The sequence below is a fragment of the Microtus pennsylvanicus genome, chromosome 14 (assembly GCF_037038515.1).
Source record: "Microtus pennsylvanicus isolate mMicPen1 chromosome 14, mMicPen1.hap1, whole genome shotgun sequence".
In the NCBI taxonomy this organism is placed as follows: Eukaryota; Metazoa; Chordata; class Mammalia; order Rodentia; family Cricetidae; genus Microtus; species Microtus pennsylvanicus.
The window spans coordinates 73,274,053-73,293,913 of record NC_134592.1 but is presented as its reverse complement, the minus strand read 5'-3'; the positions used below and the strand labels follow the sequence as shown (position 1 = coordinate 73,293,913).

The 19,861-nt window shown below is 48.7% G+C and overlaps 1 protein-coding gene across 14 annotated transcripts in view; it reads left to right on the top strand.

The window, feature by feature from the left end:
- The window catches only part of Atxn7l1 (ataxin 7 like 1), a 214,293-nt gene that overhangs the window by 64,213 nt on the left and 130,219 nt on the right, over positions 1-19,861 (top strand). For all 14 annotated transcript variants that reach the window (XR_012907774.1, XR_012907772.1, XR_012907773.1 and 11 more), the window contains one exon: positions 6,386-6,490. Coding sequence is in view for 11 of the 14 variants with exons in the window: in XM_075948699.1 (XP_075804814.1) it covers positions 6,386-6,490 (105 nt within the window). In the remaining 3 variants the exon portion in view is untranslated. The remainder of the gene's footprint in view (positions 1-6,385; positions 6,491-19,861) is intronic.

Genomic DNA, 19,861 nt, shown 5'->3' with positions numbered 1-19,861 from the left:
AGCAAGATTGTGGACCTCATGCAACTATTTTTTTTTAAAAGCAAAAAGACCATTTGCATGTCAGGAGAAGTCTGGATTTTGTTGCCTTGCAAGGAAGTTCCCGCAGCCTTCCACCTGACTCTGAATGCGTGCACAGAACTATGAAATGCTGAAGAAGTGACAGCGTGTAGCAGTCCAGCCAGGCTGTCTGGAGCTAGACTGGAGCCCCCGAAGACCAGCTGGATCCACTTGCTATTTGTTAAAGTTCTTTTAGTTTAGTTTTTCAATTTTAATTGAGTGATTGATTTTAAAACTATCTTACCATTGCCCTGCCCTTCCCCCAAGTGTAGCAATGACACACATGGAGACAAAGTAAAATCCATCTTGGATTCACGCTCCTTAAATCCTCTAATGCTTCCTGAGGCTCACATAGACCATGGGGTGGGCAGATAGAGAGCCTCGGAGTTCCTCGGAGTGAGGCTCTCTGATTTTATGTTCATTTGCTCTTCCTAGAGATTTACTGTGCTCAGTGGGCATGTCCCTCTCTCCTTCCTCATGCACCTTTTCTTGGCAATCTTTCTTTGGACCATCTAGCCTGACTAAAGAGCTGAAAAGAACTGAGAGGGCCTGTGAGTCCACCCTCCAGTGCAGTCAGGAGAGAGTGAAGTGTCCTTTATGAGATGTGAAAGCAGATGCCGCATTGATTTCCCCACAAACCACTTCAGGTGTTCGAACCGCGCATTCTCAGCGCATTCTCATTCGGCCTGAGAATCCCCTTTGGCCATGTCTTAGGATGTTTTTTTTTTCTGTTGTTATAATGGAATTATCACAGACTGGCAATTTATAGAGTAATTTATTTCTTACAGTTTTAGAGGCCTGGAAGGCCACGGTCAAGGGAGCCTAGATCTCGAGGACTTTCCTGCTGGGCTGTTAACGGTGGAGGATGGAGCAGTGAAGACAACCAGCCCTGCTGGATGCAGCTCTGCGGTGGGCAGGGGAGGGAGGGAGGAGGTGGGATTTGTCCCTTTGTTAGGAACTCCCTCCACAGTAACTATCCCACTGCTTGGTAACAGTGTTTGTCCTCTGCCTAAGAAATCCACAGTGTTGTGCTGGGATTGAGTTTCCAGCCCATGGACTTTGGGGAGATATGTTCAAACCACATTGGTTCATAACCTGCTTTGAAGGAAAAACATGGGAGTCATTGTTTTCTGGTTCCCAAGCCCACTGTCCTGTTCCTTGAAATGTCCTCCTCACACCTCACAGAGGTCTCTTCAGAGGGTGCTGGGGGATAGGAACAGGGAAGGAAGACGCAGCCCAAACTCACGAAGCACTCCAGAGGGAGGTAGTAGAAATCACCCGAGAATTTGCTAGAAACTCACCTTATACAAACAAGCTCTTAAAGTTCTCTGAATGTTAGGGATTGGAGTAAGGAATACACACACACACTACACACAGACAGGCAGACACACAATACACACACTACACACAGGCAGGCAGACACAAAACACACACTCAGACATGATATGCACTGCACACAGACCGACAAATAGGCAGACATACACATTTAAGACCTGCAGAATAAGAGTATAGAAAAAAATATTCCAGGAAAGACTTAAAGCATTGTGAAACTATGTATCCCAAATGTAGTTCTTATAGAAAACATAAGTGCTGGGCGGTGGTGGCTCACACCTTTGATCCCAGCACTCTGGAGGCAGAGGCAGGTGGATCTCAGTGAGTCTGAGGCCAGCCTGGTCTACAGAACAAGTTCATAGCCAGGGCGACAGAGAAACCCTGCCTCAAAAAACCAAAACCCAAACAAACAGAAAATAATAAGCAGGAACATTCAGAGCAGGAGGAAGAAAGGGGGCAGGGTCTGGCGATGGCTCTTGAAAGTCTTCATAGGCCACCTGTTCAGTTCTTCAAGTGCCCTCAGCAAGAGAGCCAGACAAAAGGGACTAGGATCTCATCCCGCAAACTGATGTTTCTTCTCCCCTGATTGAGTCACAGCGAACTATGCGGCTTTCTTTGACGGGTCCTGGGCTGGACATGCTGTGCCCACATGTCCATATATTCTTGGCCTTCACACAGATCATAGACTGTGGGACCAACTTGCTAAGGAGGGGAATGGGACTGTCCTGTCTACACAGCTGACCTCAAGCAGTCCTTGCCTTAAGAGAGGCCTTGGCCAGGACACCTCAAAAACCTGCCAGTGGCTTCCTCTTTCCTGAAGAATAGAACAGAGCGAATGAAGCCAGAAGCTACCAGCAGGCCTGGCTGGGATGCTGGATAAAGGTGGGTGGGTGTGGACAGGGAGGAGCCTGCTGTCCCTGGAACTGCTTGCAAGGACTGGGACTGATTCTGCATCCGGAAGAACATTTTCAGTGTCAGATTTGTGAGGCATAGGCAAAGGGGGAGCCCTTTACATAATTAATCTCCTAGCTGCCAAGGTCATTGCTGCCCAGCTGGCCAGTCATCTTCTCTGCCAGGCTGGGCTCAGGCTAACACAGTGTGCCCTGAGCCAGACCTGAGCGTGCTGGCCGGGAGCACACAGGTTGGAGCTAACGCAGGAAGGGTGAGAAGAGTCTAGATAGTTCATGCACTGGATCATACGTGGTCTTCATCAGACAATAAATATGGAGCATCTAAGCCTACCCCTAGTGACAGCTCTGAGGGGGGCCCTTCTGAGGCTAGAGCAGGAAGCAACAGTGACTGAGTTCTAGAAGGGTCCAACCATTTCACACTTTGCGTGGTGATATGGGCATCAACCACTTCTTCACTTATGTGACCCACTTCGAACTTCCTTAGATACACAAAGTACTTGTCTTCCAAAAATAAAAAATAAAAAAATAAACGAATTGATAAAATTATTGAGCTTGTAATGTCGATAACAACATGTCTACTAGGACCATTTATATCATTTGCTGTGTCTCCTTTGAGAGAGAAGCTAGAGGAGGGTGGGAATAAATGATCTTGATTAAGCGGCTACTGGGTGCCAGCCTGTTTGGCCATTGAAGATACCAAGGGCGATGCACCAGAGCCTGTCCTCCAGAAGACATCACATGGTCGAGTGAGAGGCCTAAGCCAGGAGTCCTGTTCTCACTGCTGAGTGAGGGTATGCCGGAGGGAAGGGGAGACACCTGGAAAGGGGTCAGGTGAGTTCTAAGAGATAAGAAGACTGGAGAAATCGCCATTGAGTGCCAGCTCGTTCATAAATAGGGCATTCTATTCCAGAGGCCAAAACACAGCATTGAGAACATTATCGTGCCAAATGGTAGGGCTGGGACTTGAACTCGGGATGCCAGCTTCAGGGTGCAGCAGTTGGGCACTGTGTTTTCAAAGCCCAATTTGATTGCCAATCAAAGGGGTTTAGTGCAGCCTCTTGGACTCTATGCATCTTGAGCGACTGCCTCTAAAAAGACTTCCTGTGGTCGTGTTGATCTGGGATTGGGGACCCAGAAGGGTCCTGTGTTTCCTAACACCTGACTGTCAGACAGGAAAGGTGTGCCACCCTGCCCTGGGAGGAGAGCAGACGCAGGCCCGGTTGTTGGCACGCATGCCCATGCAGACTGTTCATGGCCTCTGTAGCCTCTGTTGCTTCCTCTCTGGCTGGGTTCCCGTTCTCCGTTTCAGATCTTACTGGCTTTGAATCACGTAGGCTTTGGTCTTCAGAATTCTGAGAAGCTGGCAGGCCCAAGCTTTGCCTAGCGGGGAGCTCGGCACTGCTGGAGAAAGAGTGCCAGGTCCGTGGTCGTCTGAAGACTCCAGATAGTTTTGCTGTATGGATGCAGAGAGATATGGGAGTTAGGCAGCCAAGCCACTCTGCCAGAGTAAAGTGTGTCACCATCAGTGTTTGTAGAAAGTGCTGCTAACCAAAGCAAGGCATTAATAAAAGCCACACAGCAAGCACATGACGATCGATAGAAGGCCCCAGGACCAGCCGGTCAGCGTCCTCGTGCCAGTCTGCTTGGAGTCCGCCTGTTTGTCCTTGAACCACAGTGGCTGCTCCTCCAAAACATTTGGCTCAGGTTCATGTCAGTGGAAGCCCGTGAATCCAAACCGCCATCAGCCACCAGCTTGTCTTCCTGAGAGCTTCCCGAGGAACCCCTGCGGCACTGACCGCTTTGACCATTGTCTGGGCAGTTGCTGCCCAGAATGAGAAGTGAACATTTTAGGCCAGACTCTCACGTTCGCCTTCAGGAAAGAAGCTCAGTGTGTTGAATTAACATGTTTTCCAAAAGCAATATTTTTAGAGTAATTTTTAAAAGGGAAACATGTTTAAATTTTGTAAGATTATTTTCAGTATCTATAGTATATGTGTGTATGCATCTCTCTCTCTCTCTCTCTCTCTCTCTGTGTGTGTGTGTGTAGCATGTGCTGCCTCAATGTTTTATAATTCTTGTTGTGCCTAGAGTGTTTTCAAAACCCTGGGAAGACTTCTGGGGCACGTGAAGGCCATTTCCTAAGGCCTTATTATTTCTTCCATGAAGCTAAACTTCAAGGTTGCCTGTTTTGTCTTGTTTTTTCCCACTGTGGCTTTTTTCTCTTCTGAGCACAGGTAGCATTGATTGCCAATAAGCTGTTCAACTACTTTCCAATCATTCCCTCCGGGCAGCGTCCCTGTGCATCCCGATTTCCCCTGTGCATGGGATTCCCACTGTAGAAGGATCCTGCCCGTCTCCCATCCTTGCTGAGTTTCTTCATCTTTGAGGTCTTCTGCAGTTGTTCTTCTTGATGCCAAAGTCCTGAGCTTTGGAAGGTGTCCAGGGGCAAATTCAAGAGTGCACAGCATCTAGTCTGATCTCACATCCGCAAAGCCAGCTGTCTTCCCATCTCGGCAACAGGTGCTATAGAAAGAGCGAGCTGGAGACGCCACCTGCCCTTCCCCTGACTGCAACCATCTCAACAAGAGCTTGTTGGCTGTAAACCGGCTCATACACACACAGCTTAACGAAATCATGCTCCTTAGCAAGCCGTTTATCTCAAACAGAACACTACCCCATTCTTCTGACTTCTTTTTTAGTGTTGACTTCAGAAGTGGTTTATCAGCTGCTCAGGGAAATCAGAATCATTGTTTCACTTTCATAGATATGATTTTATTGTCTCAAACTCGGCATCTGTTGAGCTCTCTGGGCCCCTCCTTCTGCCGTCGGGGGTGGAGGAGGTTCAGGTGAGAGCCCCAGAGCTAGGGAGGAAGTGATGAACATGCCAGCTTGACCCTGTTGTGTAGAAGTTCTTAGGGTAATAACTGGTGCCGTAAACGTAATCTTATATTAGTTCACAAAAGTTTGTCCATGTGTCTCTCTGTGTCGTACCTGGGGAAACTGTGCCAGGGACGGGTAAAGTGTGATGCTAGGAGGGCCTAGTGTACGTGTATGTACGTATGTATGTATGTATGTACAGCCAGCTATCCCAGGAAAAATGCAGAGTATGGAATGCAGTGATATCTGTATTATAAACAAACTAGTTTCTTCTTATCCAGTATTTTCCCCCCATGGTTTCAATTACCTGTGGTCAGCACCCAAAACATTAACCGGAAAATTCCAGCACCAAATAGTTTATAAGTTTTTAGTTGCTCTCCAGTCTGAGAAGTGAGATAAACGTGCTGTCCCATCCACGATGTGCATCAGCCTCATATTCAGAATATCCACTGTGTATACACTACTCACCTACTGGTCTTGGGAGCCTGTTGCTTATTCCGAATGTCCTTCTGATTTGGGCCATTTTTTTTCTGCAATAGAAGATTGGAAACTGGACATTTTATAAAGGAAAGTTTATTCTGCTTCACGGTTCTAAGACTGGAAGTGCTGGGCTGGGCAGTACATCTGAAGAGGGCCTCATATCGCATCATAACACGGTGGGATGTAGAAGGGTAGAGATTGGTATGGGGGAGGGAAAGCACGAAGGACGGATTGACGCGCTCAGAGCCTGTTTTTGCTAGACGGACCCTAGAACCAGGAGAAATACAGTCTTCACCCTGACCTGTTAACTGTCCCACACGTTTCCCTTAGATGAGGCTAAGATGACTCCTCTTTCCACCCCAGCCCTGTTCTCCCCTCTCTACTCGCCTGGAGGAACTGCTGTAGAAACAGAACAGGTCATGGGGAAAACCCTCGGCTCCACAGTAAAGGCTGAGTTGGGGCTTTCTCTCAGTCATGAATCCTAACAGTGCAGCAGATAGGTAGGTAAGTGTCATGTAGCTTCCAGGAGTGGACTCAGAACGGGCTCCTGGAGGCCTTTGTTTCTCCAGAAGTTGGATAGCTGTGTGGTGACAAGCTGTGCTCCCTGGCATAAAGGATCAGGTTCCTATGTGTGTCTTGTAAAAATCTGTCCTCGGAATAAATTCCAAGAGGAAGCTGTGTAACTTCCGAGACTTCAATTGCGTTCTTCTTTCTCATTTCCCCTGCAGATATGCACTTGTTCGGCCACTATCCGGCACATGATGACTTCTATCTGGTCGTCTGCAGCGCCTGCAATCAGGTCATCAAGCCGCAGGTCTTCCAGTCACACTGCGGTAAGTGGACTCCTGCACCCGGTGGATGCATGGTCCGCCTGTGACCCCGGGCTCCCATCTGGGTGGCCCCGTATATGTCTCATTCCAAGGCTGTGGGTACCCTGGCCTGCGACTGCTGCCTCTGCACACAGACGCCCGGTAGGAGCTAAGTTCTCTTGCTCCGTGATCCTTCCTGTCAGAGCAGGCAGGAGAAGGCCTGCAGCGAGCCTCAGGAGCTGGGACTAATCCGAAACCCTTGTGAACCTTGGTAGTAGCCTCTGCAGGTAGCCAAGAGAAGGGGAGGCTGGAGGCTGGAGGAAGCAGTTCCCTGGCAACCTGCCGTTTTCTCCTTCCCAAAAGAGGCTCATGGGAGAGACTCCCCAGATTTGCACACACACAGGGGAGGGCTGGAGCCACAGGTGGCCGGCGTGTGTGACATTGGATGCTGCTCCCAGGGGATGCACATAAAACCTCCCATCTTCTTGGTCCTTTCAAGAATCCCGCTTATTATAATTTTAATTTGTGCCTAAGAGCTCATTTTTCCCCCGAGTCTCTTAGCGATTTGGCTGTGAGGCGGTGAGAAATTCCTTGACTCCATCAGCAGCAAACTGTGCTCCACTCAGTACAAGGACAGATAAAAGCCACATGGCTGCTCCTAAACACCTCTCTGACCTTAGACAGGAAGCCATTTTCTCTCTCTGGGTGACCGTTTCCTTATCGTTACCAGGAGTTAGACCACATGATTCCCACAGTTGTCCTGTGCTGTGTGAGTCCAGGACAGTACCTTCGAGTCTTATTTAACCATGACCCCTCAGATGAACAGGCTCTGAATGCCCCCTCTGCTGTTATTTCCAAAGCATATTCAATATTATGCTTGAACAAAAGAAGCAATTATAATGTTGAGTGTGCTTTGGTAAATTACACCCGTTCCCCCTTTCTCCCAGTGTACTCTGCCTTCCCGTGCCCCTTTTACTGTCACCATGCTGTGATAAGTGCCCTGAAACAAAAGAAGTAAATGTGTTTGGGACAGTAGAATAGCCGAGCGTTGATAATATGTGTCTATGTTATCTACATATAGATAAAAGCTGTGTCCAACTGTAGGTGTGGTTTATGCTTATAACGAGTAGGCAGAGAATCCATGCCTTGGGGGGCGCTGCCTTCAGTTAGTCCAAAGCTTTGGTTGGAAAGAGAAGGGGTTCTTTAAAATACTATACAAAGGGCTCTGATGAGAGGTGGGGTCAAGCTCTGTATGTCTTTGTCTCTTCCATGAGGAGGTGACTTATGTGTGTGCGTCGATATTGGCGTGTTCATTTCTGGCGAGGTGAGCATAAATTGAGTGAGCGTGCATTCAGCGTGAATGAACCTTGCTCATTGTTCTGTAGCAAATGACCCTCTTCTGGCTGGAAGGGAAATAAGGTCACACCTTTCAGAAGGGAAACTGTCAGGGACCTAGCAGCAATCCTACTAACTGAGGCTACTGGTAAACCGTTTAGAGTGTGTCTGTGGCCAGAAGTTAGTCCCACTCAATCTGTCGTTCAGTGAAGAACTGGGGGATGTCGGCTGTGTGTTTGATGAGCGTGAGGATTCCATCGTCTCCGGAGTGTTCATCTCCTGGTGTCCATAGGGCCATGCTGCTGCCCTGGGCACTTGGAGGCTGCCGTGAACACAAGGGAAGGCTGATGCAAAATTGTAAGCCTGAAACCATCACTGAGAATTTAGCTTGCCAGCCGTCTCTGATGGAAGGATCCAGAAAGGGATGAGCTATGTAGATGCTTCCTCAGGGAAAGAGGTTCTCTCGCTTGCAGAGGAGGCTTGGTGTCACTGACACACGCAGCTCTCAGCCCTCAGACTTTCTCTGCTGGATCTGGGACTCAACCTAGGAAGAAAGCCAATGACATTGTGGCCACCTGTTCTGAGCAGAGGCAGAAAATTAGGTTGGAGCTTTGGGGTTACTGACCGCATCGCTTGAGGCCCAGGCTACAGTGAGCTTTCTGCTGAATCAGTTGACAGACAGCCATAGAGACAGAACCGTAACTTAGCAAATAAAGGCAAAGAAGTGTCAATCATCCTCCAGTTGTGGGTTCTGATAATACAAAATCAGTATTTCTCGGAGATCAGAGAAAATTCGTGGGGCAGTTGGAAACTGTGGCAAGTCTTTGGGGGAGCAGTTCTTGGAAAGCTCTCCTCAGAATGTCTCCCAGACTTTCTTGATGGTCCAATGTTGGATTAGGCTGCCACACCAGTCTGGGTTGCTTATAAACAAGAGAGGTTGATTCCTCCCAATCCTGGAGGTAGCAGTCTGAGGTCAGGATAGCAGCATTAGATACTGGTGAGAGCTGTCTTCTAGATGCTGCCAGCCAGCTTCTTACTGAGGGCAAAAGCTCCCTGGAGCCTCATGAACAGGGGAAGGAATCCCACCCATCCTGAGGTCTCCTCTCTTGTGATGTAATCGCCTCTAGCACCATCTTATATCAGGTGTTCGGATTTCAGGACTTCCAGGGATGAGGGAGAAGCATTCAGCTGTAACTGTTCGTGGGCTGGAGTTGTAAGACTGCTGTGAGTGCTTTTCCCTCGCTTGCCCGAGACCAACCTAGTTTGATCTCCAGAACCAACCCAGCACAGCTTCTTCTGCGTTGTCTTCCGGCTTTACCTTGGGTGATGAGCCTGGCTGTTTTCAGTAAGTTAATAAGAGTGCTATTGTGCTAAGTGCTGGGCTGCATGCCAGGTAGTTTGCATATCTTTGAAAACACAACCCTTTCTGCAGCCCCGTGGAGTTGGGGAAGCTGGCATTTAAGAAGTTGGGTGCTGTGTCCAAGGTCTCAGAGCAAAACGGAAGAGGGCCTGGTTTGGAGTGCAGGTGTCTTCTCAGAGCAAGGGGCGAGCCCGCACGCCAGTGTCCTCACAGCCTGTGCCCTGTACAGCTTCCGACTAGATGTACTTCCTGCCCACTAGGCCTTCTCTGAGTCTCCTCCAGGCCCACTGCCCACCAGAGCTCTCCCATGTCATTTGAGATATGCTCATGTGTTGGAAATGACAGGCCTTGGGGACAGGCAGGATGGTCCTGTGTGCCCCTTACTGTCTGTGTGACCTGGGACAGCCACTTTATCTTTCTCTACCTCCGCTGGTTCATTGTAAAATGTATTCTCTTTGTGGAGCTGTTGGGACAACATGACGCGTGACTATGTCACTTGGAGTTCACTTCCTCCTCCTCCCCCTCTTTCTAGACCCCCCCCCATGGCTGGATTCATGGGGGAAGTCCTCCTTCCTAATACCCATAAGCCTTTGTTCACTTTCCACTTCTTGCCATGCAGTTGTCTGGGGTTTGTCTCTGCTGTCACTGCTAGGAATGTTCCTTTGTGCTTCTGCGTTCTCCCCCACAATAAGGCCTTCTTGGGTGTGTGTCTTCATTCACGATGTTGGTGTGCAGGCCATTAATCTAAACTGAAAGACAAAAAGTGTGTCTGTGCTCCCTTGTGTGCGTTTCTCTGTGCGTGTGTGCGTACATGCTTCTGCGTGGGCAACGCGTGGCAGTGGCTGCAGCTACTTGTCTAAAACTGGTAGAGGAGAATGATTTCTTACTCAGCACTTCCTGCACCTGATCCTGTGCTTTCCACATCAAGTCCGACTCTGACCATCTCTACCCAGGGTAAGTGCAGACCCACAAGGAAAAGGTTCAACCCATAGGCACATCCACAATCACAGATAATGGTCGCGCGGTTACTTATACTTCTGTTTGACTTGCAGATTCCACTTTGCTGTAAGGACAGTAGGAGTTCAGGGAAACAGTTTGCTTGTGTTTACTCTGTTATTATAACTCTCTCTTTCGCTTCCAAGACAGGGTTTCTCTGTGTAGCCCTGGCTGTCCTGGAACTAGCTTTGTAGACCAAGCTAGCCTTGAACTTGTTATTTTCACTATCAATGCTGTCATGAAGACAGTTATAAAGCATCGGACTAACACAGAAAATCGTAGGGTGACATTAGAGGCCCTGAGCACAGCACTTTTGCTGTGGCGGAGTTGAGATATACCCCTGGCATGTGGTTGCACTGGCTCTTCCAGACTCGCTCACCTCTGACACGCAGGGATTTGTAGAGGCGCCATTGTACGGTGATTCAAAGCGTTGGGCTTTGGTGTTCAATACGATCTCTAGCACTGAGTGAATGGGACTGAAGATTCCCCTCTTCTACTGTGTCTGGTCCTTCTGAGCATCAGCCCTTGTCCTGGAACCGTCTAGAATCTTAGTCACCTCATCAGCAAACACAAGGATGCTTATTTCGGAAATCTCAGAGATTCCAGATGTTCTGTACCAAGAAACTGAAGGCTAGAACCAAACACAGCAGAAGATGACCCCCACACCCTGTTTGTCACCTGTCACCAAGGAAGTAACATGTTCAAGCATCTGCCAGAAACTTGGGACAAAGACCAAATATATACTCCTTTTGACATCACAATGTCACAGCAGTGGAATGAAAAAATAGAATGTCATTAAAGGAAACTCCTTGAGTTGTGGAGGTTGAAATCCTGATACACTTGTCTGTACAGCCTTGGGCTAATTACACTGCCTTTCTTTCTGAGCCTGGTTCTCCTCATATCTGAGGTGAGACCGCCAGTTCCTGCCCTGCAGAATTGCCGTGAGGAAAGGAAAAAGGTTGTATACTTTGCTGGCATGGAGTAAGGAAATAAAGGTTAGCTTTTATTGTCAATAAAATGTGGCCCTTTTTTATGAAGTTGAAAGTTTCTTATGAGGAATGGGAAAACCGCTTTAGCCAATTGTTTCCTGCCTTTGCTCCCCGCCATCTCAGGGGATGCCACTCCGAGGTCAGTCCGTGGCCCGGGCTGTGATTCACTGCAGCTTCCTGCCCTTGGAGACAGAAGTAGTCTGCCTGACTGTGATTACATCTTCTGGGATCCTCGAGGATTGCACTGCACAAATATTGGTTTACATTCTCATTAGGCCCCCGGGGTCAGTTCCCTGGAAATGCTAGGAAGCTCTAGTCTCTCTCTGGGTCTCCGACAAGAGTCACTGTACCTTAACAGGAGGACGGCCATACCCTTTCCCAGGAATGGCCACCGTCTCTCTTCTGCTACCACTGTGCCCTGCCTGGTGTTGTAGACCTAGATAGTGGGTATGACCATGCCCCTGAAGCTCCCTTGCTGGGAGTGGAATTGGTGTCATGGTTCCCCACCCCCAGGCTTGTTGAATTCTTTCAGTCTGCTCCCCAGGGATCAGTGACTCCAAGGGGTCTAAAGCTGCGTAGGTGACCAGATAGCAGCTGGTGTACTAGAAGGAAGGAAACAGAAACAGTTCACTGAGCCTTTGGCCTGGCCTCTCAGTAGCTGTCTCTGCTCAGGTTGTCCAGCCCAGGGTGTGGATTGGTGGGACAGTGTACAGACTGAGTGGAGCCTTCCTAGTATCAACTTAGCTTCACCCTTATTCACTTGGCCTTTGTGTACTTTATTCTCTTCTTTTTCAGATGGGTCAGTAGTTTCTCTTATGTAGTCTCCTGGATGACCGGAGGGGGCAGGCTCACATCTGGAGAGCACAGTGGTGGAACTGAGTTTGCTCTAAAATACGGTTCTGCTGTGGTTGAGGAGGTTACTCAGTCAGTAGAGTGCTTGTATCCAAGCATGAGGACCTGAGTTTGATTCCTGGAACCCACATAGAAGAGCCCATGATGGGAATGTCTGCTGGAATCCCAGTGCAGAGACCAGTGGGTATCTCTGGCCAGTCAGCATAGCCTGTTCAAAGAGATCCAGGTCAATTGAGAGACCCCATGTCAAAGCAAAGTGAACAGGACCAGACGAGGTGGACAACACCCGAGGTGGACCTCTGGCTTTCATAGACACACACAGACACACAGACACACAGACACAGGCACACACACGAACACACACAGATACATACACACAGAGACACACAGTTACATATGGACACACACACAGACACACAGACAGATACACACAGACACACACACATACAGACACAGGCACACACACAGATACACACAGAGACACACACAGTCACACATGGACACACACACGGACACACACACACTCATACTCTCCCCCCCACAATAATAATAATGATAATAATAATAATAATAATAGCAGCAATAATAATAGATAAGCTAACACTAAGTGATAAGCCTCAAAGATCTCTGATGAAGTTATTGCCCAAAGGATTTTTGCTTATAATCTTTGCAGAGGGTGATGTCATTTTTTGTGGCAGGGCTGTGGTGGCCCTGACCTCTACCCAGAGAGAGCACTGTGGCCATATTAAGAAGACTGCTGGTGTGCTCTGGAGGTGTGCACAGGCGTGCACTGGAGGGGAAGGCCGCAGGTGCGTGGTGCCGCGGTGAACACCGTCTTACTGTTTTCAGCAATGGTGCTTTTAACCCATTTCAAATGTTGTAATTGAAAAAGTAACAGCTAGAGTTGTGTTGGGTTTGGGGATTGGGCTAAACATTTGTGAAGTTTTATGATTTGCCTAAGTGTAGGAATGAGCAGGACTTCTTCCGAGGCCTCCTTGTCTTCTGTTTGTGGAGTAACCGCTGATAGGGTGGCCGTCCCCAGGTCCGTTGTAATCAGCCTTGTATGGGGCTGACCTGCGTGTCCTCTAGGATGTTGGGTGGAGTTTCCCTGGCCACCGCCTATTAGATGAGAGGAATAGAAGCGGTCCCTGCCCCGAATCTTGACAACTGTAGCATCTTCAGGCATTGATTGCAGTTCACCCTTGGGGACAAAATTGTCCACGTCTGGGTACCTCTGCCAGGAAACATAATGCCCCCAATTGTCATGGTACAATCTGTACTTACTGTGTTTAAATTTCTTCCCATTGGAAAAGGGTGTGTGTGTGTGCGCGCGCGCGCGTACGTGCGTGCACATTCGTGCACACTGATCCCAGAAACAGCCTTTGTAGAAAGTGGGCATTTCTACCTGCATAGATCCACTCATTGAGATAATTTTCCTAGGCACTTGTATGAAATTGTCTTTATGAAAACCAGTACCACAGATGATGATTATATGCCAATAAAACAAAAGATGTTTACATTACAAAAATAATAAATCTAAAACCAATGGCTGATGATGCATGTAGATTTAGTAGGTGATCCGTAAAATGAATGCTTTTGAATCTTCTTTCTTACGGCTTTGTTTCTTTATTTTGTGGGTAGCTGAGTATGTGTGTGTCACGGTGCACGTATGGACTTCAGTGGGTGGTGTGTGAGAGTCGGCTCTCTTTCCACCACGTGGGCTTCAAGTTCCTCTTCCAGCTTTGAGCCATCTTACTGGATCCAAATGAATGATTTTTAAAGCATTGAAAGGAAAGAAAAGATCATTTCTGTGCTACAGGTGTATGCACAGTGAGAACATGGCATCATGGTAAAGTTAGGAAACCTGCAGACCTGCCTACTTCCAAATAAAAATGAAAACAGAAGGGAGAAGCAATCAGACGTCTGTTTCCTACAGGTTTTTACAGCCGCCCTGTGCTTGGTCTCTGAGCAGAGAACACACAGCTCCAGGCCCTGCCCATCAGACAGAAACACTCCTCCTGTACCACTGTGCCTTAAAAACATGGGTTAGAACCAGAGGACCTGGATGTCACTGACTGGACAGGAGAGGCCTCCGCTCGCCCACCTTTCAGAGAGGTTTTACTCCCTGTCTGATTATATGTTTTTGAATGCCCTTCAAATGGCTGTTTTGCATGTTGATGTGATGCGGGAGAATTTAATGAAGTGTGAGCTACAGCAGAGGGTGGCAGAACGGATGAGTGGGATCTGGCTCCTGGAGCGAGGCGCGGCATGTCCTGGCTGGCACCCCGTTCCTTCTGCGCGCATCCAGATGCCAGCACCGGCTGGGGACAGGCAGCTACCCGCCCTGCGGAGCTGCGTGGGGAAGCCTAATTAATGAGGTTCCAAGGCTTCCTGAGATTTTTTTCCTTTAATTCTGTCTCTCTCTAGGTGACCTCGAGTTGAAGAAATGACAGGCCATGTGTTCTGAGCCCCTGCTGACGTCAGGGCCCCGGGCTTCCTGGGGTGTCAGGGGTATCCACACCCGTTAATTACCCTGCCAGGGCTTCCTCTCTGAAGCTGCTGATTGCCACATCACAGAACTTGATTTCTTGTTTTCTTTTTTAATGTCAATTGAGTTAGATTTGATTTCTGAGATGAATTTTTTATTTTGCTGTTAATTGTCATTCGTGAAACTAGTTTTTTTTTCCACACCAAAGAAGTATAAAATAACTAAAGGAAGCGGATCTCATTGAATATATTCTTCGTCAACTAGGCAGAATTAATTAATAGACTTGGCAAAAGCATGTGAAGCTACCATGCTATGTATCTTACGAAAACCCATGTGGTGGACCTGAAGGAGATCCCTCTCCCACTGACAGAGACGGGGGAGGTGTGGAGGGAAGGAGGGGAGGGAGGGGGAGAGAGGGACAGAGACAGAGAGAGACAGAGATCCAAGGAAAGAAGTGGGCTGACTTATTAGCAGACGAGTGTACCCTAAGGCAAGCATTACTACTGGAAGAATCTACAACTGAGTAAAACTGGTTTCTCCCGCTCTATGGTTTTTAATCCTTGGAGCTGGACACAGAGACTTGGGAGGCTGACACAAAAAGATTTTTGAGTTTGTAGCCAAATCAGGCTACATAGGGAGACGCTGTCTCAAGCAAAACAAACTTTTGTGTTATGGACTCACTGATGCTCACATTAGATTTAATACTGATCAAGAACAGCTTCTCACATAGTCCCAAGCCCCAACTCTTCCTTGTACTTAAAGATGGGGCAGCGACAAGGAAGCTCAGGCCTGTACTGAGTGCTCACTATGCGCTCAGCATTTTCCCTTCTTGCTTAGTCCTGGCCTCACACCTTTCGTGGTGTTCTATCTCCTTCTCAAGGAAGAGAGGCTCTGAGAGCTGAGGAAGTGTGTGCAAGATCAGGCTAAGCCGCTGAGCCAAACTCCAGCCATGCCCCCCGAGCTTTGCGCTGGCTGCTTTGCTCGCAGACTCTCCGACAGCACAACTGACCTGTGGTCCAAGAGGTCATTTCTGTCCTTCGGGTGCTTTATTTCTCTTTGGCACCTTTCTAGGCTGCAGTGCTGATCCTGCTTGTTGGCATGCGTGCATGCATGTATGCGTGAGAAGAGGATGGGAATTGCACATGTATAATCATGGAGGTGTATAAGGTCAGCTGCAGATTTTAGACATCAGAAAGAAAGAAGAAAAAGGTTGCGGACAGATGACATGGGTGCTCTGTGCTCCCTCATCCTTTATGCCCGCAGGTTCTCGCTGGCAAATCGGTATGCTCAGGGAACCCACCACCAATAGACAATTCCATAGTCGATGAAATGCCCTTTTGTGTATCTCTGTGCAGTTAATAGAACTGTGGCAAATGTGCTTACAGCAAGTGCAGAGCAATAGGATCTTTGGAACTCTGTCCCATCTTTTATTTTGAGACAGGGTTTCTCTGTGCCAAAACCCTGACTGCCCTGGAATTCACTCTGTAGACCAGGTTGGCCTCAAACTCACAGAGATCCGCCTGCCTCTGCCTCCCGAGTGCTGGGATTAAAGGTGTGCGCCTCCACCGCCTTTCTAGTTCCCCTTTAATGGAAGATGAACTTCTGGGTCTGGAAAGATGGCTCAGTCAGTAGAGTACCGGCTGGGTAAGCATATGGGCCTGGGTTTGATCCCCAGAACCTGTGTCAAAGCCTGGCACAGTGCCATTCATATGGATTCCCAGGAGTGGAGAGGTGGAGACAGGTGCGTCCCTGGGGCCACTGGTCAGTGAGTCTTGCTGGTTAGTGGGCTCCAGGCTAGTAATGGACCCTGTCTCAGATAAAATATAATAGAATGGTAGATGGTGCTCCAAGAGCAGTGCTCAAGGTTGCCTCTGCCTCCACATGCACGTGTGCATGCACGTGTGTGCAAACACACACATACATACTAGCACACAAAAAGTAAACAAATAACTGCTACTCATAATGTCATCACGGTCTGGCTCTTGAAACTGGAACTTCTTGGTCTTGAAGCATCTGTGTATGTTTTATTTAGCAGCAACTGTGTGCCAAGTGTTGTCCCAAAGCTGAAGGTACAGTGAGAGAGAGAAGGGCCTGGACTTGTTGAGTTTATGGTCTGATATGCTGCATGACATGAATATACTCAAACCACAAGAGAAGCTGTGATAAGAGCCCTCCTCTCCCCCCCACACACACAAAAGAAAAGGAACCAGTACAAGAGCAAAAGTGGGGGTGAGGGATTCAGAACCAGAACTGTCTTGAAGGCCAGAATCTAGAGGCTGTTTTTGTTTCTTTCTGACTGGTTGAAAGACCCTGGGAAGTCAGAGCTAGGGAGAGATGAAAGTGTGAATTATGCTTTTCAGCAATTATTCTTGCCAAGATCCCATGCATCTTGAGAGACCAGGACTAATATCCGGCTACTCTGGGGTTGAGCTAGGGAGAAAAGGGTGAACTTGCGATCCATCTTTGAATTAAGTGACGGGTCTTGCTGAAGAATTTGGTTCCCTTGGGTTGAGTTGGGTTGGTTGGGCATAGATTGGATTGGACTGGGTTAGGAACGGCAGGAGTGAACATTTATTTAATGTCCGATTCAAGGGGAATGGCCGGTGATTTGTTAGGAAAAGCCACAGAGGCTGAAGATGTGGAAGCTAAGAGAAGAACACGTTCATAGACCGTGTCCAATGCCAAGACGTTGGGTAGCAGGGGGAAAGAAAGGGGGTGCTAGATTGGCCAGCTGGAGTTGTAATAATCATTTTGTCTGGACATGTTTTCCCTCAAGCACAGGTGGCTTCATGTCACCCACAGACTTCTATTTAGATCGACCCTGAGGGCTTGTTCTGAGTTTGTGCTGGGCCTGTACCTGGTACCTGCGCCTCCTGTCTCCTGTGCCACAGACTTGCTGAGGGCCAGTCCTGAGTCTTAACATCCGTGAGTCCCAGCATGGAGCACATTTGTTGGCTTTGGGAAGAAGCTTACAGGTGTTTGTGATAAGCAGACAGACAGAAGGATTTCTCAATCACAAACGCAAGTGCCCACGGCACCTGCGATTTCACCTGCTGTACTACTTATCCGCCTCCTAACAGGGACGCATATATACGCACCCATACACGAGACTGGGAGTTGCTGGGCACCAGGAGCTCCGTCTGTCATGTTCACTCTCAGATCCCCTTGAGGCTACAGTGTGACTCATTGGGTAAAATCGCACACCCCCAAGCTTAATGACAGAGTTTCAATTTCAGGAGCTCACATGGCAGAAGAAGGACTCCTGACCTCCACGCATGCTCCGTGATACACACACACACGCACACTGAATCAGTCAATTGTGTAGAGTGCTGGGTTTAAAAAGTCAGTGCTCCATAGACTCGTTTTCCAAATGAATCTCAGAAGCGAGAAGGAAAAGAGGCTTGCCCGTGCTAGCCAAGACTTTCAGTTTGAAGATCTGCTACTTGAAAGAGAATGCCTGTCTCTGTTCGGATACAGTCGGAAAGGCTGGTGCAGGACAGACATCCGTTCTCAGCTAGTGGTGGGAGCCAGTGCTTTGATCTGTGAGCACAGCTGATTTCTGGAGGGCTCTTTGCTGTAACGTGACCCCTGGCTCCTGACTCATCGCTGGCACATCCGCACCGTGCCGGCTGCTCCCATGCACGACGTCCCTCAACGCCGAACTAGGGCAACAGTCATTGCTTTATTTAGGTCCAAGTAAGCAGTTGCCAGCGCTGCTTCTTGCTTCAAAAGGTAGTTTTGGAATCGTCCCTAGCGATGAGCACAGCAGCACTTCCCAGGGTTCTTTCCCTGAAAGACCAAGTCGGTCTGCAGAAAGCAAGAGTTTTCTGGACGCACGTCCTCAGGAAATGGTGCCAGACTTGCATCCCAGAGCCGCAAAGCAGCTGTCAGGGTTTAAAGCGCCAAAGAAAAGCATATCCATTCCGTGCCAAAGTCAGTCCTTCTGACTGAATGCATCCGTACGCACAACCCAGCCATGACAATAACATATCTCTGTCCCAATAACGTGCTCCCAAACGCAAGTCCCCATCTTCCTGTGCTGACTGCGCAGCAACACAGAAGCTTTCTTGTCCTGGACGGGGATCTAGCCGTGGGGAGGTTCTCTATCCTCCCAGCCATGTGCACTGGACTTTATAATCAGACTTTATAATAGCGGTCACCATTCTACACGGTCAGCACCTCACCCCTGTGATGTGACCACACCACACACATGATGTCAGAACCTCACTCACGGCTCATCTGCAAGACTCCACAATCTGTTTTCTTCTGGCAAGGTCATTGATTGCTTCCTCCAGAAACATTACATCCTAGACACCGTGGGCAGGCTGACTTCGGGGATTCAGCAGAGCCTTCCAGGCCTTGTCTGAAATCAGATATGAGTACATTTCATATGTCAGGATGGCCTCTAGAACCACCACACGCACACACGCACGTGCGCGCGCGCACACACACATGCATGCACACACGCGCGTGCGCACACACACACTGGGAAGGCTGATGGAGCCGTTCACAGAGAAGGGCCCCCTAGAATCAAGGTAGCACCAGAGTTCATGGTTGCATGGGACCTGCCCGATGCTCTTTTCCCAGGCAGGCACTTCTGAAAAATGAGTGCACTTTAGGGAATGCTGCATAGGAGACACTTGGGAAATAAATAGGTCCAGGGGGAGATGCAAATGAGGAGACTAACTGGGAAAGAGTAAGTCAGCAATTTCACTGATGAATCCCACTTCCCACGGAATTAATCATACTTTGGATCCAGAGAAAGCAGCTGTAGTCTTTGTCCTACGGCACTGGAACTAGAGACGGTTGTCGACGGTAGGGTTGGCCACCCTTGTTATTTATCTGTTTATTGGCATCATAGATGCTGAGCTTTCCTCCCCTGCGCTATTTCTTCCTGGGCTTTCTCCAGAGGCGCATTCTCTCTGAGGCACCTCTGAAGAGGTTTCCTGCTCTTCCCTGTAAGTGGCAGCCTCTACTAAATTTACAGCCTTCAGAAATGAGTTCCTTACGGAAGGTAGGCTGGCTTCCTGACGGAGGGCATGCATCACAGTTAGCATGAGGTCTGCACTGCTGGGCCCTCACTCACCACCCTGCTCTGCTGCCAGCTCTATGGTGTCTCGTGTCCGCCTAGTGGTAGTACTATTCCAAGTCCTTATCATAGAAGCATGTCGGTTCAAGTGGACAGGGACCAGAAAGGAGCTCTGTAAGATCCTACCATGTCGTCTTAGCCCCTGCTACAGTCTCGGAACCTGCGATGTTCACCATGTGGGTCCCTAGAGTTCGTGGATAAGGACCCTCCTGTCACCAACCTTTGTTCTTTGAGGGGTAATGGGGATAATGGAAGTGCAGAGAGAGGCTTGAAGACCAGTGGGGAG